The sequence below is a fragment of the Gavialis gangeticus genome, unplaced genomic scaffold, assembly GCF_001723915.1.
Source record: "Gavialis gangeticus isolate Ggan-Ray unplaced genomic scaffold, GavGan_comp1, whole genome shotgun sequence".
NCBI classification, from domain to species: domain Eukaryota; kingdom Metazoa; phylum Chordata; order Crocodylia; family Gavialidae; genus Gavialis; species Gavialis gangeticus.
The window spans coordinates 42906803-42922243 of NW_017729034.1; the positions used below are offsets into that span (position 1 = coordinate 42906803).

The following is a 15441-nucleotide window of genomic DNA, read 5'->3' on the forward strand; positions in this document are numbered from 1 at the left end:
AACAGTCAGGTGATTGTCAGCCCAGGCCTTAGGCCATGGGTAGATGTAGGGAAAGGAGCTGAAGGGCTTATCAAGTGGGAACAATACATCCTGTACAGGGTTTAATGTTCCTGCCAGGAGCCTCTGTTCCCCCATACCCAGAGTTGCCAGGTGTGGAGTTTTGACAGGCACCTGATTGATTGTTGATCCTGACTAGACTTCTTTGGGTCTGGTTTGAGACCCAGGGCTGCCCAGAGACTGTGGCTGACAGCCTGGAGCTATTTGGGCAGGGGCTAATAATCAGGTCCCAGTCCCTGGACAACCCTGAGTCTCCAACCAGACCTAGAGCTATTCTACAGGGGCCAACAATCAGCTGATTGTCAAACCCCCATGCTCAGCAGCTCTGGCTGGGCTGCTGGGCCCAGGGGATTAGAGGGTCCCAGTCAGGGAGCTGAAGGGTTATTCTGTCTGGGGCTTTAAACCCCATGCCTAGAAGCTCTGTTCTGCTGCTTCTGGTTTTTGGCCCTTCTCCCCAACAGAAGCCTGTGTGCTTGGGCAGGGCTGGGGGCTTAGTCAGGATATTGGGCACTTTTACATGCGCTCCGGTGGTGGAGTGGCCAGTGCTTTAGAGTGGCTCCAAAAGCTGTTCTAATTAAAGCACTACCACCTCTCCTGTATCAGCATCCCCACACTTAAAAATGCTGGTGGGGGCGCTTGAACTAAAGCTTGTTTGATGAACTTTGGTTCAGTCACCCCCACCACCATTTCTGGTCTGGTTTAGGAGCTACTGTGATTCAGAATTTTCACTCTACAGCAAGATTTCAATTCAAAGAATAAATTATTTTCATTGTGAACAACTGAAAACAGAAAAGCCATTCCATGGCTTGACATGATATACTTAGCAAATGTCAAACTCCCCTTTTCTATTTTGTTTTAATCAGTTAAGCATGTGTGCTGCATTCTGTATTCTCATATACCCATCTAAGATACCAGTGCTGCTTGCAGACACTAAAAAAACAATACAAAATGGTGCTTTACTTTAAACTCAGCATGTTCCCATGCCGAGCCCAGCATATGCCTAGAAGAGGCAGTGTGTTAGTTGGACCAGGCTCGCCCTATGTCTGTATAGATTTGCTTCCAGTTAAACACAGGTTTTTTGTTTTTTTTTAAACATCTGCAAGCAGCCCAAATAAATACTAGTAATTTGAGATCCAGAATTTTTATCAGCTTGGCAGTAAATAAGAGGGACTTGAGGTGAATACGATGGAATTTAGGTAAGGTGGGTTATGTAGGGCAGTACCATCTCTTATTTGTAAACATCAAGATCAAAAGATGAGGCAGCATTTAGATGAGAAAGTATTTGCATGATTGTACACGCGGAACAGCTGCCGCAACAACAGATGTAGCAGCAGAAAAGTTAGACCCTCAGCCTTCTCCTTAGGCCAAATATTAGTGTTGTAATGTAAATATTTAAAAAATTTTTTCCAATCTGACTAGTCTCACCAGACATATGCAGGCTAATTGTCCACATCCAGTGGCAGACATCTATAAGAGGAAAAATGTAACTACTATACAGGAATACCAAAACAAACAAAAACCGAGAAAAGATTTCAGTTGCATATTGTCTATAAATAACTAACTGCCTTATTCAATCCAAATCTTTCAAATATCAAGGAATTTTATTTTAATTTAAAATATAGCAGTTCCTTTTAGAATTGCTAAAATAATGTTTACAGTGATAATGGTCTTTAAACTAATTCATGTCACCAACATTGGCTCGTGTTTCCAGCTCAGCACTTGATGTGGTCCTTTTATATAATGTTCATGTGATGGTGGAAAGTAAGTTTGCTCCAGACAACTGTCCTTTATTTTGCTGAGAACAATAGGGAATAAGTAAAAGCATGAAACAGATACTTTTTTTACACTAGTAAAGACTTTACACATTCTGAACAATAACAGAACAAATATCAGAGAGGTGTCTTTCATTACTTCTCCAACATGTCTTTAATCTCCATAGATGGAAGTGGAATTTACTACAAATAGGTTATACATTTTTCAGTTTTCCTAATGGGGGTAAGGGGCGCAGGGGTAGAGAATGTCATCTAGCAGAAGAAAGAATGATAGGTGCTATGAATCTGAAGTTTGTAGTAACTATTTGCACTTCCTCTTATCTTAGCTGCATTACTGGAGGTTGTCTGATCATCCAGCAATATGGATATATCTCCCTTATTTTAATACCTGTGCCTCTGCTGTAGCTCTGAGGAGTTGATTTGGATAATGCCATGCTGCCAGTGAATAACTGTGGTCTTTTATACTGAGATTTTTCCCCCAGCGTAGCTACCTAACAGTGTTGACATTTTTAAATCTGTTGTAGTTGCTTTCCTTTTAGGGGTCAAATATTTAGGTTAATGTCTCATTGCTTGTTGTTTGCAGAGATATCTTAGTTATGATTTTAAAACTCATTAATATATCAGAGTATATACAGTTCCTGTGTTGGTGATAAATGACATGACACATTCTGTTTTAATGCATAAAAAAAGTTTGCTGTTTTTTAGCTACTGCTTTATTCTGTTTGTCAAGTTTCAAGATTTCATAAAGAAAGGCAGGGGAAATTAGAAACTTTATCTTAATTCTACAAGTGAGTAGGAGAGTCTCTTATTCAGGAGTACAAAAAAAATTTAATAATGTCTCAAAATGAAGGGAAAATGCTGAGAAAAATAGCTAGTTGAGGAAAAATTAAAACAGCAAACATTAACAGTGTTTCTCTGCATAGGCTGGCAAGGACATTAGAAAGTTTTCCAACTACTCAGAGCAAAAATAATCAGTTATGAAATGGTTCAGAGGAGAAAGCTGTGTGTTATCTATCATTCTCTGGATGTAGTTAGACTTACAAAATCCATTAATGATTGACTCCTTCATGTCTTCTCCATGTGTGACTTTCATACTTTATTTAGGCGACAGATGTCTGTTTTATAAAGGACCCATCATCACTGTTCATAAGATCAGTGATTATGTACTTTCCTGTGGTTACAGTGGTTATGACTATTCATACAAGTTACAACAAATGTAGTTTTTAACTTTTGTTGAAAAATATGTGGTTGAATACTTGTTAGCAGACCAACAACTGTAGTAATAAGAATGTGTGAAGGGTTAGTAGAAATGATGGCTTACATACTATTCACCTGAACTGTAAGGTTAATTGAAAACTGTTTTTTTCTCTGAATTAACAGTAAATTGGTGAATCCAGGTTCTCAGTTTTCTTTCACAACATAGGTGTGCAGACAGTTTGTTTAGATGTTTAAAATCTTGTCCCATCTGTTCTGTCACAATTGATTGAGCAATAAGCTATTTTGTAGTATTCATTGTCCTATCATGAATGCATATCTCTAATGTATTGAGAGAAATTGCAGTGAAGTTGAAAGTGTCTTAAGCCTTCCAGGAAGTCATCATATGTTACATGAATTATTAATGCATGCAAAAGTGATATTTTTCTATTGCTCTTTAAAAATAAAAACTATTACAAAAATAAGTGGTAGGAAACTTACAACAGGATGTGGAATCTTTCATTTCAAAGACACAGAAATATTTGTCGTAGGTTTGGCATTTATGTTTTGGTATTGTACCATAAATAAACTACTAGTTTCATGAGTTTTTCCCCTATAATTGGGAGGAGGGATTTGCAAGGCCTGTAAAAACTTGAATCTCTCAAGGAGAAATAGCTTTCTGGAAGAGGTAACACAAATACAGTATAACCTCATAAATCTGGCATGCTCAGGACTGCTCGGTTTTTTGAAACCGGAGCAGTGGTTGTAGGGGGGAGTGGGGTGCGGGTAGTGGCAGCCGGTCCTGGAGCAGCAGCCACACGCGGAACAGGGTGGTGGATGGCAGCAGCAGCTACCACATGCAAGCTTCCCCCTCTGCGTCCAGGGGAGCTGAGGGGAAGCTTAAAAAGTGCTGCATTTTTGAGAACTCTGGATTTTTGATATCTGGATTTATGAGGTTATACTGTAGTATTTTCTGAAAGGGTCAAGTCAGTTGCTTTTGGAGTCATTCAACCCTTCAGTGCATCTTGCTTATAAACATTTGAGGTATTGAGTGAAATCAGATTTCTGGGACATTCTGAGGTAACTGGAAATTTTGCCATCAATGTCAGTGGGGCCAGAACTTGTCCATTAGGTTGATTAAAAAGTTCATTTAATTTTTTTTCTTAGAACATTCACATAATGTCATTGCACTATGTACATGGGCTGAATCTTGTCTGTCATTTACTTACGTTTCTGAAGTCTCTGTTTAGATCCTTACAAGCAAGTCCAACATTTGTCATTCAAACTGCTTAGTCCCAAGTGAGGAATGCAGCATATATATATGTGCGGGTGGGTGTGTGTGTGTGAAGAAGAAAGGAAACAAAAGTGTTTCCTGTAATAAATTTAAAAGATAGATTGCTTTAATTCTTTCAGCATAAATTTATCTTTCTGTAACTTCAGTTTTATTATTTATTTTTTATATGACACGTGTTCAACAATAAAAGTAGAGAAGCAGTACATTTGTGTGGAATACAGCTATATTTTGGGGCCAAAATGTGTAATGTTCCTCAAAGTGAGGAAAAATTGGGAGGCATGATCATATAGAGTTCAGTGGGGATGTAATTAGTGACTTTAAATGAAAATATCTAAAGGATTTCATAAAAATTAAAGATCTATAAAATTGAGAGAGATTTTTAATAAGTGTCCATATAATTCCACAGGATGGATATACTTTCCAAAGAAGGGCTGCTAAAGGATGGGAGAAAAAGTGTGTGTAGTTACAGAAAGATAAATATATATATATAAGATATATATCTTACAGAAAGATACGCATGCACACATGCACATTAGGTACGCTAAGAACCCTAACCCTGTGAAATAGCGGCTTCTACTGTAATTTAATAGAAATAAACGTGTGTGTGTGTGTGTGTGTTTATTTTTTTAAATTAAATTACAGTAGAACCAGGCGACTTCACAGGGTTAGGGTCCTTAGCCCACTGTGAAGATGAGGCCCCGTGAATTATCTGCTGCTCTATAGCTTCAGCAAACAGTTGTATGGGATGGCTAAGGAGCTTCAGCTGTTTGTTCAAAGGGTCCTGTTTCTCTGCTTGTCTGTGTGAGATCCCTGACCAGCTCCAGCTGATCAGGAACTATCACAAGCAGCTGAGTGGCTTTTCCTTAATTCAGCAACTCACTGTGAATTAAATGGGTCACTTCCCTATAAGAATGATCCAGGTTCTACAATATATAGAACTTTTTAGAATGGGGAGTAAAATGGTGATAAATACTTTTTGCTAAAGAAACCATGATTGTATCATGGCATTTACTGGCATGTTGTTTTTTGTCAGTAACACTGTGGTGCAGGCAATACTTCACTTGGCATGTCATTATAGAAATGTTGTCTATTCATATACTCATGGCATGGGCAAAGCTGCTTTAAAAATAGAGCTAATGGTGTTGCTTGGGAGCATACTTCTGCAGTAAGAGTATGCATAGGTATTTATTTGTAGTGCTATAAAATGTGTCAGCATTTTGTAGCACTACAACAAGAAAGCACTAAGCTGTTCTAGTGCCCTGGCTGCAGAGCTACAGAGCTGCCTCAAAGGTGAGCTCTCTAGCCTTAAGGGGACAGAAGGGCTGCTTCTTGGGCTCCCCTCCTCCCAGGAGAACCCAACCACTGTCCTTTCCCTGGAGGCTGGCTGTCAGTGATAAGCTGACAACTTCTGAAAAGCAGCACCTGCCAGAGGCAGCCCCCTGCTGCCTATGGCTATGATAGGGGCAAGGAGAACTGCTCTCTTCACCACTGCCACCCCATTTTAATGGTCTTAGCTCTTGTTGGGGCCCATTAAGCTGTGGCAGTGATAGCAGGGTCCCAGGAGGGCTCATGACAGCTCACCACTCGGTGGGGTATCAAGGAGCCACCTACTCTCCCTCTCTCTCCCCCTTTGGAGGTAGAGCAGGGGACTGTGGGGTACTGGGGGTCCCCTGTAGTGCTGTGTAATGGCATAAATATAAAAGGGATGGGGACTAGTTTTCAGAGGAATACTAGGGTGTAGAAAGTAACATTTAGTGCATTACCTGCTTTCTAAATAGTTAAGTATTTATAAAGTTAGTTTATCTTGCTTTCTTTTTTTTTAAGTCTGTTTGTGCATGAGACCAGTTTCCTAACTGACTCATTGGGCGCATCCACATGAGAGCACATGTGTGTCTTTCAGCATCCCAAAGCCCTTTGAGACACTGCAAGAGGCACACGCAGGAACAAAAAAAGTTCCCCCTTGCTGCAAGTTTGCAGTGTGGGGACAAAATTACAGACCCCTGGATATCCAGGGGTCAAACAATACCCTGGGGGAAAAAAGCATTCTGAGACAACCAGAAGCTCAGTCCTCCACAGAGATGCTCTGGTAGCCAGCCAGAGCATCTCTGTGATTGGCCCTTTCCTGGGTGCTGAAGCACGCTGCCTGCAGCAATCAGGACTTGGGCTCTGTACCAGGTAAGTAGTGGGTGGGGAGATCTGGAGGAGCGAGGGTGACTACTGAGGGTGGAGGGGGGCAGCTCAGGAGGGGTGGGTTTGCTGGCCGCCCCTGCCTTGCATGGCTTCAGTTTGCCCCATAGCCAGGTGCAGGTGAGCGGGGGGCTGCACCTGGCCACGGGGTGAGCTGGAGCTATGTGGGGGGGTGGTTGGCAGACCCACCCCTCCCGATTTGCCCACCATGGTCCCCTGCACCCTTAGTAGTCCCCCCCAACTCCTCCAGCTCCTCCCACCCCTTACTTACCTAGTACGGAGCCCAGGTCCCAGTTCTGTGATCCCTGTGGGGGGGGGGGCAGTCCATGAGATGTGCAGGGGAGATTGCACCCTGTGGGGGAGGGGACCCATCCCTTCTGAGCAGCCCTGCCTCGTAACCCCCTCCACAGCCACACTCACCCCACAATCTACCTACAAACCTGACACTCCCAAGCCACCCCCAAAAACCCCTCACCCACATTCCTGGCCCTGTGGGGCAGAAGTGAGGAGAATGGGGCAGGAGGTAACTTGTGGGTTGAGATTGAGGGGCAGGGCAGTGACGTATCAGTGCTGCTTAACACTGCACATTCTGGTGAGCGAAGGGGGTAGGGGCAGCTCTGATTTTTTCTATGACAGAGAAACCCAAAGTCAATGCCAAACTGTATATATAATTAGAATGCATTTTGTTGTGATGATGGAGGCACTAGTAGGCTTCCAAGTTGCTTTACAACTGTAAATATATTAATAAAACATTGCCCAACCGATATCTCTCTCTCTCTCTCTCTCTCTCTCTCTCTCTCTCTCTCTCTCTCTCTCTCTGTGTGTGTGTGGGTCTTTTGTTTTAATTGTGGAAGAACAGGATTTGGGGGTATTTTAAAGAGTGAATTTGGGATTATTTTTTCAGAGATTTTGCAGGTTTTAAATGGGGAACACCAGAATTCCTGCTAGGGAGGCAAGTGGCAGGAGCCAGGCAGAAGAGCCTGCTCAGAGCTGGCACCTAAAACCCAGCTGGCGGTGGCTGACCTCCTGGCCACTTGGGGCAGGAGGACATGCTTTGACACTTCAAAGCAGGCCACTACATGGGAACATCTTCCGGGTGATAGCTTCCCAGATGGCTGGGCAGGGGCATGTCAGTAGTGCTACACAAAGACAACTGTGCAGCCACAGCCCGCTGGCAGCTGGCCCAGACTGGCTGTGCAGTCTCCATCCAGGTCTGACAGGCGCAGAGCCTTGGGGCCACATGCTGTTGCAGATGGCAGCAGGTCACAACCAGGCAGTAGCCCCCACTGCCAGATGGCTGGTAGAGGGTGCGGGGAACTCTCAGGGCTGCTTCAGGAGTCCAGCTGGCACAAGGGGTAGTGTCCCCAGGTACCAATTGGCTGGGCCTCAGAAGCTCCTGAGAGCAAGTAGCCTTGAGCTACTTGCCAGGGGAGCTTTTTATATTGCTGGGGCCAGCACAGGGCAGCTTTTTATACTGCTGGGGCCAGCACAGGTGCTAGTCCCAGGCTTTAGCTCCCCCTGGCTGCTGATCCAGGAGGAGGCAAGCAGTTATTTTGCCCCAAGTGGCACAATTTGCCCCACACCAAAGTCCATTTCCAGGCACGTGTACTGAGGCAAAAAGCCCTGGCTCAAATTTGCACCACTTCTATTTGAGCTGCTTCAAGCACACGTGATTGCATATGTGGGCGTGCCCATTGAGGGGGGTGACTGGGGCTGCAACTTTGAGAACCACTTTTTTGGGGTAGGGGAGGGAAAGAAGTGCAAAAATAGATGCTGTTGCAGCTGGTTCTGATGCTGCCACTAGTAGCATGGTGCCTATAACTGCTCAGGGTATGGAGCTGCCCTTTCACACCTCTGCATGAGACTACTGAAATGCAGTGGCTTTGACTATGAAATACTTTGTTAGTTAGGGTTGATATTTGGTGTTTTGCTATCTCTGCATAATGAACATAATATTTATACTCTCTAGCCTTTTGAGCATAGTAAAAATTCAAATTTTTATGTAAGTATAGAGCTCACCCCTGGCTGAGAACTGTGTACTGTCCAGTGTCTGTAAAATACCCATAAAAACACTTAAGTACGTACATATGCCTGGAGGCAGATGTCTGAATGGACTCTCTAGAGCGTAAATATTATTTAATCTTTTAGGTATCTGTATTGGTCTAGAGGCAAAGGCAATCAGAACTCATAGTAGAGATGATATGTTTTATTAGACCATCAAGATTTTTGCAAAAAAATGTCTTTTAATTGCAAGCTTTCGGACATGAACAGTAGGGGCCACAGCCATGCTGGTGGCGGCGGGAGCACAGCAGTAGTAAACAGGGAGCTCCTGCAGACGCCTCCGGCACTGTTGGCGGCAGGAGAGTGGGGTGGCGAACACCAAACCAGGTTGGCAACCACCTGCAGGCACCACTGACAGCAGTAGCAGTGGCCAGCGTGGATTGCTGACTGCCTTCAGATGCCTCTGGCGGTGGCACTTTTTGCAGGGGGTGCACTGCCATGCTTGGGGTGCATGTGCACCCCCTACGCATCGCCCCTGCTTTCAGGCACAAACACCCTTCATCAGGCATTGGAGAAAAGATTGTAAAAATTCTTCTGGGTAGAAATGAAAGTCCATATTTCATAGGATTTCACAGAGGAGTCAATAGATGAAAAACTCCTCTGGGAAGTCAGTTCATAGCTGGTATGGAGCTCTCACCTCCTGTGGGGATCTGTGATGTGCAAATTACCTTGAAACAAAGGCAGGAGCAGGATCTCAGATTTCAGGTGGTCACAGTTGCTCCCTGCTTGGGAAATATGAAGATATTTTAAAAATCAGCTAAAATTCAACAGCTTCCATGTGTCAGGTTGTAGCCACATTGGTCTAGAGGAAAAGGCAATCAGGACTCGTAGTAGAGATGATATCTTTTATTACAGCAACAAGATTTTTGCAAAAATAATTTCTTTAATTGCAAGCTTTCATTTCTACCCAGCAAAACTTTTACAATCTTTTCTCCAATGCCTGATGAAAGGTGTTTGTGCCTGAAAACTTGCAATTAAAGATTTTTTTTTGCAAAAATCTTTTTGTCTAATAAAAGATATCATCTCTATTAGAAGTCCTGGTTGACTTAACTGTTTAGATGTTTTTACTAGACTAGAGAATATGCATCTTTGGAGCTCTTGTATAGACCTTTTTAAAGTACCTGAGTGAACTTTTGTCATGTTCTCATGTCAGTTATTATAGGCAAGTTTATATAATTAAGAGCAATGTTGGTGCTCCTAAAAATGTAATAATCACAGTTAAATCATAATTTTAATTTATGCCCTTATAAGAGCTCTTTGCCATGCCAGACTGGTGTAATGAGTCAATAGCATGTGTGAGAATCAAGCTTATGGTCATCTTTGTCAATGTAAATGGATGTACTGTGAACCAACAGGGTAGCTAACTTAGTTAACATAATTTCTTACGTTCTGAAGCTTACTAACAAATGGCTGGCATACTCCCTTATTTAAGGGAGACAATAATTGTCATGTCTTGAGGTCTCTTCCAGTAGTTCACGATATTTTCTGTGATGGGCCTCAGTGAACCTATATTCTAGTCTCCAAGCGGTAAGTTGTTAGGTGCACTGTTTTGATGGAATGAAACAGACATTCAGAGCTGAGTGTCATCTGTATTCAGAAGTCATCTACACCTCTTTACTAATAAGTTTTGTAGATATTGAACAGGACAAAATAGAACTTTTTGGAACCTATGCTGAGAAAGTAAGGAAAGGAAAGGTACATGGTTTGCCTTGCCATGAGTTTGCTTACTTTGGGAAAGAAGCATATGTGACTTGTAGTCATAGTTAATTCATGAAAGTGTGCCTTTTTGTAATATAGTCTTCACTTACGTATCTTCTCATTCCTTTGTAGCACTTACATACTCTATTAATGGAAATCCTTAAATATTGCTTTAATATCATATGCAGACTACATAACTTTTTGTCATGCTGCTTTTATAGGTTCACTGTTGATACTAAAGATGCATGTACCTAATTGAGAAGAAGCTTTCCTGACCCTGAGATGCATTCAGTTTAAGAACAAAAAGTGAAAATTTTAGAATTGTTAAAGTAGCCTTTACAAACACTAGCATGATATATACATGATATGTACATGAATATATACCCACATGCACATTTTTTGTGGATTTGTCCCAAAAGTTACTGAGCACCCACAATCCTTGACTTTTCATGGTCCAGAAATGCTGAAAAAATCTTCAGCTGCAGCTCTGTTCTTACTTTCCTTCATGTAAAGAAAAAATAGTTGCATGCATTTATTGTGAATGTATTATACACTTTTATTAAATTTATTTTAAACAGACACATTTTCATAATTTACACCCTTTTTTCATTGCCATTTTTCCTGTTTTCCTAAACTAAAACCTTTGATGCACTTGCTTCTCTGTCTGGCTGTAAACCAGGTATTTAAACAGAAATAAAGGGTTGCCAGTTTTGCCAGCTGGGGATGAGAACCCGGCTGGTAATATGCGGGTTCCGGAGGCAGTTAATCCAGCTTTTATGTTTTTTTATGATTTTATGTAAAAAGAGGTTAAAAATCACATTTGGCTCTTTTTTTGTACCACTGTTTTGTTGCTGTTGTGGGAATGCAGCAAAAGGTTGGTCATACTTTTTATTATAATTAGGTAAAGTCCTGCATAAATTAGGTAAAGCCCCAGAATCAGTATGCTCCAGCTATTGGCTATGTGATAATGCCTTCAGGAAATTAAAGGTTTTTTTCCCATTGCTATTTTTAAATCACGCATTCAAATGACATCTCAATTTATGGTTCATATGAATCTGTTCTACTGATGTCACTATTTTATGTATGTTGCTCTCTTTACAAGAAAATGGCTAACGGTAGAAACGGTCTTACACTGTTTCTCCTGAATCTTCTACTGCAGAGAAAGAGGTAATATACAAGTGTCATAAATGAATATACAGTTTTTTCAGGAAATTGTTTGCTTTGTTTTCACACTTGCACAATGTTTAAGTACTCTTAAAAAGTAAGTGATTTTAGTTCATTTGGTCATGTGTACTTTTATCTTACATTTGTCTAATTTTAAACTTACTGAAACCTTGCACTTTCTTTGGAAATATCACCTTATGATATAATAAAAATAGCTGATGAGTCTGTGTCTGTTTTGACATAACTGTAAACAGTGCAAGATCATTTATTAAAATGTACTGTTCTTGATCTTAGTGGCATAAATGCCCTGAACAATATATTTTTTGCAATGTGCTATTTCTGATGTTTAAGGATAATGAAGACTAAGAATTTGACTGCATAAATCAGCATGTGCACATCAGAATTGCTCTACTGGATCTGTCTGTTTGCTGTTTCTGACAGTGGCAGCTACCAGATGCTACAGAGGGAAGTGCCAGAAGCCCTGTAATAGGAGTTGCTCCTCATAGATTAAGCCCATGAATGGACATTACATTTATGCTGAGAGAAGAGCTTTCCTTTTGACAAAAAAAATGGAGCTGTTCAGACATTCAAGATTCCTTGTAGAAGAGACTAATTCTTCTTCAAGAAATTAGATTGGGTACCTGTGAGGAAGATTTCTCTCCTCCTGATCTAACTTGAATGCCTAGCCACTTCTTTCAGATGTGAAGGACACACAAGATCCCACAGTCCTCTGCTTCCTCACCTTCCTCCTCTCCCAGGGAGAGAGTCCCTGATAGCCCACCCAGGGGCGAGCTGTCAGGGAGTCCTGTGGGGCATCCTGCTCTGAAAAATTACTCCCTCACCCTTGCCAAACAGCTGACTGAGGGGTAGTGTGGGATTCTTCTGTGAATGGATTCCCCAAGATGAAGAATGGCCCCCATCTGCCACCAGTTAGCTGATTGGCGGGGGGAAGAGGGGGTTGCATTCTGTTGCAGTGGGAACCCTTCTAGAAAGGGTTTCCACTGTGGGAGAATTCCCTTGCCTTGCCTGACACTGCTCCAGATCAGTCCAGAGCAGTGCAGGGCAAGGCAGGTTGCTGTGTCCCAGCAGCAAGGCTTGCCAAGCCTTGCCACCATGTCAGAATATCTCCGCTTTGCTCCATATTAGCCTAGAGCAGCACAGAGCGAGGTAGGCTGCTATCCAAGGCTCTCCAAGGCTTATCAAGATACACTGCTGTGGCAGAATGCCTCCACCTTATCCAGACTACTCCAGGCTGACCTGGTGCAGTGCAAGGTGAGACAGGCTGCTGCATTGTAGTGGTGAGGCTTGCAGAACCTTGCTGCAGTAGTAGAATACCCTCCCTGCCTCTGTCTTCATTCCTTCATTTATTGGGGAACATCTTAGTGGTTGGCTTGTGTTGTGGTTTAATTTGAACATTTGGTACATTAAAGTCCCCTATGCAGCCTGATGGGGCTTTAGTCGTCACCAAGTGGGGACATCCCTAGTGCCCAGCTGCCTGTGGCTCTACATGGTGACAGTTTGGTGGTGCAGGCAGCTGGGGCTGGAGGAGCTGGCTGTCACCAGCCCACAGGCAGCTGGGGATGGGGAACTCTCCCATTTCAAGCAGCCTCTGGCACAGAACTGTAATGGGCATGTGTTCTGCCCAGATGCACGTGGGCTTCTCAATTTGCAGCCCACATGCAGCGAGTTGTACATGGACCATTTCAAGGTGCATGGGGTAGACAGCTGTGGGTTAGGGAGTTCCCTGATCCACAGCTTCTTTTTACTAGTACTTTATGTTGGGCAGCTCCAGGTGGGTGGCTAAAGCTGGTTGCATGTTTCAGCAGATGTGGGATTTGGATCTGCAGATTTTATTGCAGCTATCCAAAATTGCACCTCCTGCCATGCATGTGTTTGCATTATGAATGATGTGAGCAGGGGCGGGCAAAATATGGCCTGCGGTCTGGATGTGGCCCACCAAGCCATTCTATCCAGGCCATGGGGCCCCTAAAAAATTTAAGAAATTAATATTTGTCTGCCCTGGCAGCCTATCAAAGCTGACAAGAGCCAGGGGCAGTAGGACCCAGGGCAAAACCTCTGGCTGAAAGGAGTACTTCTGGTGGCAAAGGTTGGGAGTTAGGGAGTGGGACTTCCAATCACAAAATGGTGACCAGGGGATGGAGCACCTGTCAGGGGGCAGGGCTACCCATGTGGCCAAAACTCGGTAAACAGCCCTCCAGCCAAAATAATTGCCCACCCCTCCTCTTGAGGGTATATTTCTTTAATAAATATATGACTAGGGCTTTAAAGTACAGTGCCTCTTCTATAAACAGACTCCTCTTATTTTAATGGTTACAACATTGTTAAGGCTTTTGGTTGAGACTTATAAAGGATTTGCCAGTAAAAGCACTCTAACAGATGTCTGCATTATACCTCTGTACACATTGTCTCCTTCAAATACATAATTTTTAAATTTTTATATATATCCATTTTTCCACTGTTACATGTTCCTACATGTCTGTAGTTCAAGCTGAAGGTATACTGAAAACGGCTGGTATAGGGTGCTTATCGCTGTTCACCATGGGGATACTGATATGGAAGGTCGAAGATGAAATAGTCCTCCAGGGATGTAAACTTTGTCAGCAAGCATAAATCAATATATCAGAAACAATTCAGGCCTGCTGTGTTGTCTGCTTACAGGTAGCATAATGGAACAGTTAAGAGAAGTAGTGGTTGGGGGCCAACATATGGACAGGTTGTAATGAAACTCTGCATAACCACGTTCTAGTTTTAGACTTTATTCCTGCTGTTAAAAAGAGAGAAGGTGGGTAGGAATGTTTTTATCTCCCTTTTCCCGAGACAGAAATTAGAGAGGAGCTGGGACTGAGACTGTCTGAGAGCCCTTACCTCCCTTTACTGAAGTTGAGGCCATTGTAAATGGGGTTTTGGAGAAGGATTTAAGAGATTGGAGATGAGAAAATAATCGCAGATTGTTTTCAAAAGGAAATTTCAGATTCTGTGTTTTGTCTGTCCGTCTCAGACATTTACACCCCCCCAGTTGTGTAGTCATAGCAACCTTTAGCCTAACTAGCATATCAGCCAACATGGGTTGAATTCCACTGTAAGAAGTAAGAAGCTTCATATTGTCATTGGCTCTCAATATCCTTTGTTTTCGGACTCCATTTCCCACAAAACAGCAATGGGATTGAAATTTGTGTTAAATTCATGAAAATCTTTATTCTAAATGGAGTAAAAAGAACATTTTTGAAAAATAGCATGTTTCATGCCTGTTTTTTCTATTTGTATTTTAGGTATTAGAAGACAATGACTATGGTCGTGCGGTGGACTGGTGGGGCTTGGGAGTTGTCATGTATGAAATGATGTGTGGGAGGTTACCATTCTACAATCAAGATCATGAGAAATTATTTGAACTGATACTAATGGAGGATATAAAATTTCCTCGAACACTGTCTTCAGATGCAAAATCATTACTTTCGGGTCTACTGATAAAAGATCCAAATAAACGGTAAGTATAAAAGAACTCTGAGCTTTAAATGTAAACCCTAACTTTATTTAGTTAGAAAAGTGAAATGAATGAGGTGTATTCGTGTATTAGCAAGCCTGATTATATTGGGTAAGACAAAATTTTACAGGCTTAAGCTCTTAGCTAATAATAGGAATTTTTATTAGCCCAGCAAAATAGTCTTCCCATGGATAAAAGGCAAAACCTTCCATTTACTTTTCCAGGCTGGAAATTCCTTTATAATATACTTTGAGCAGATACAAAAAAAACTGCTGTAGTAAATTAAAAGAAATCCACCAGCTAGATAATATAAGCCTTACCTCGATCCTGGGCAAGCTGTTCGAGAAAATTATTCTGGCACGCATCCAGGAGGGGCCAGCAGGGAACGGCATGCTCAGGGGCAACCAGCATGGGTTCATCAGCGGCAGGTCCTGTCAGACAAACCTGGTGGCCTTTTACGACCAGGTCACTAAATCATTGGATGCAGGGGTGGCAGTGGATATAGTTTTCCT

General features: G+C 42.4%; 1 protein-coding gene across 1 annotated transcript in view; it reads left to right on the plus strand.

The window, feature by feature from the left end:
* AKT3 (AKT serine/threonine kinase 3) overlaps nucleotides 1–15441 on the plus strand; it is a 327132-nt gene that overhangs the window by 279609 nt on the left and 32082 nt on the right. The window contains exon 11 of the mRNA XM_019527250.1: nucleotides 14718–14932. Coding sequence (XP_019382795.1) covers nucleotides 14718–14932 — 215 coding nt within the window. The remainder of the gene's footprint in view (nucleotides 1–14717; nucleotides 14933–15441) is intronic.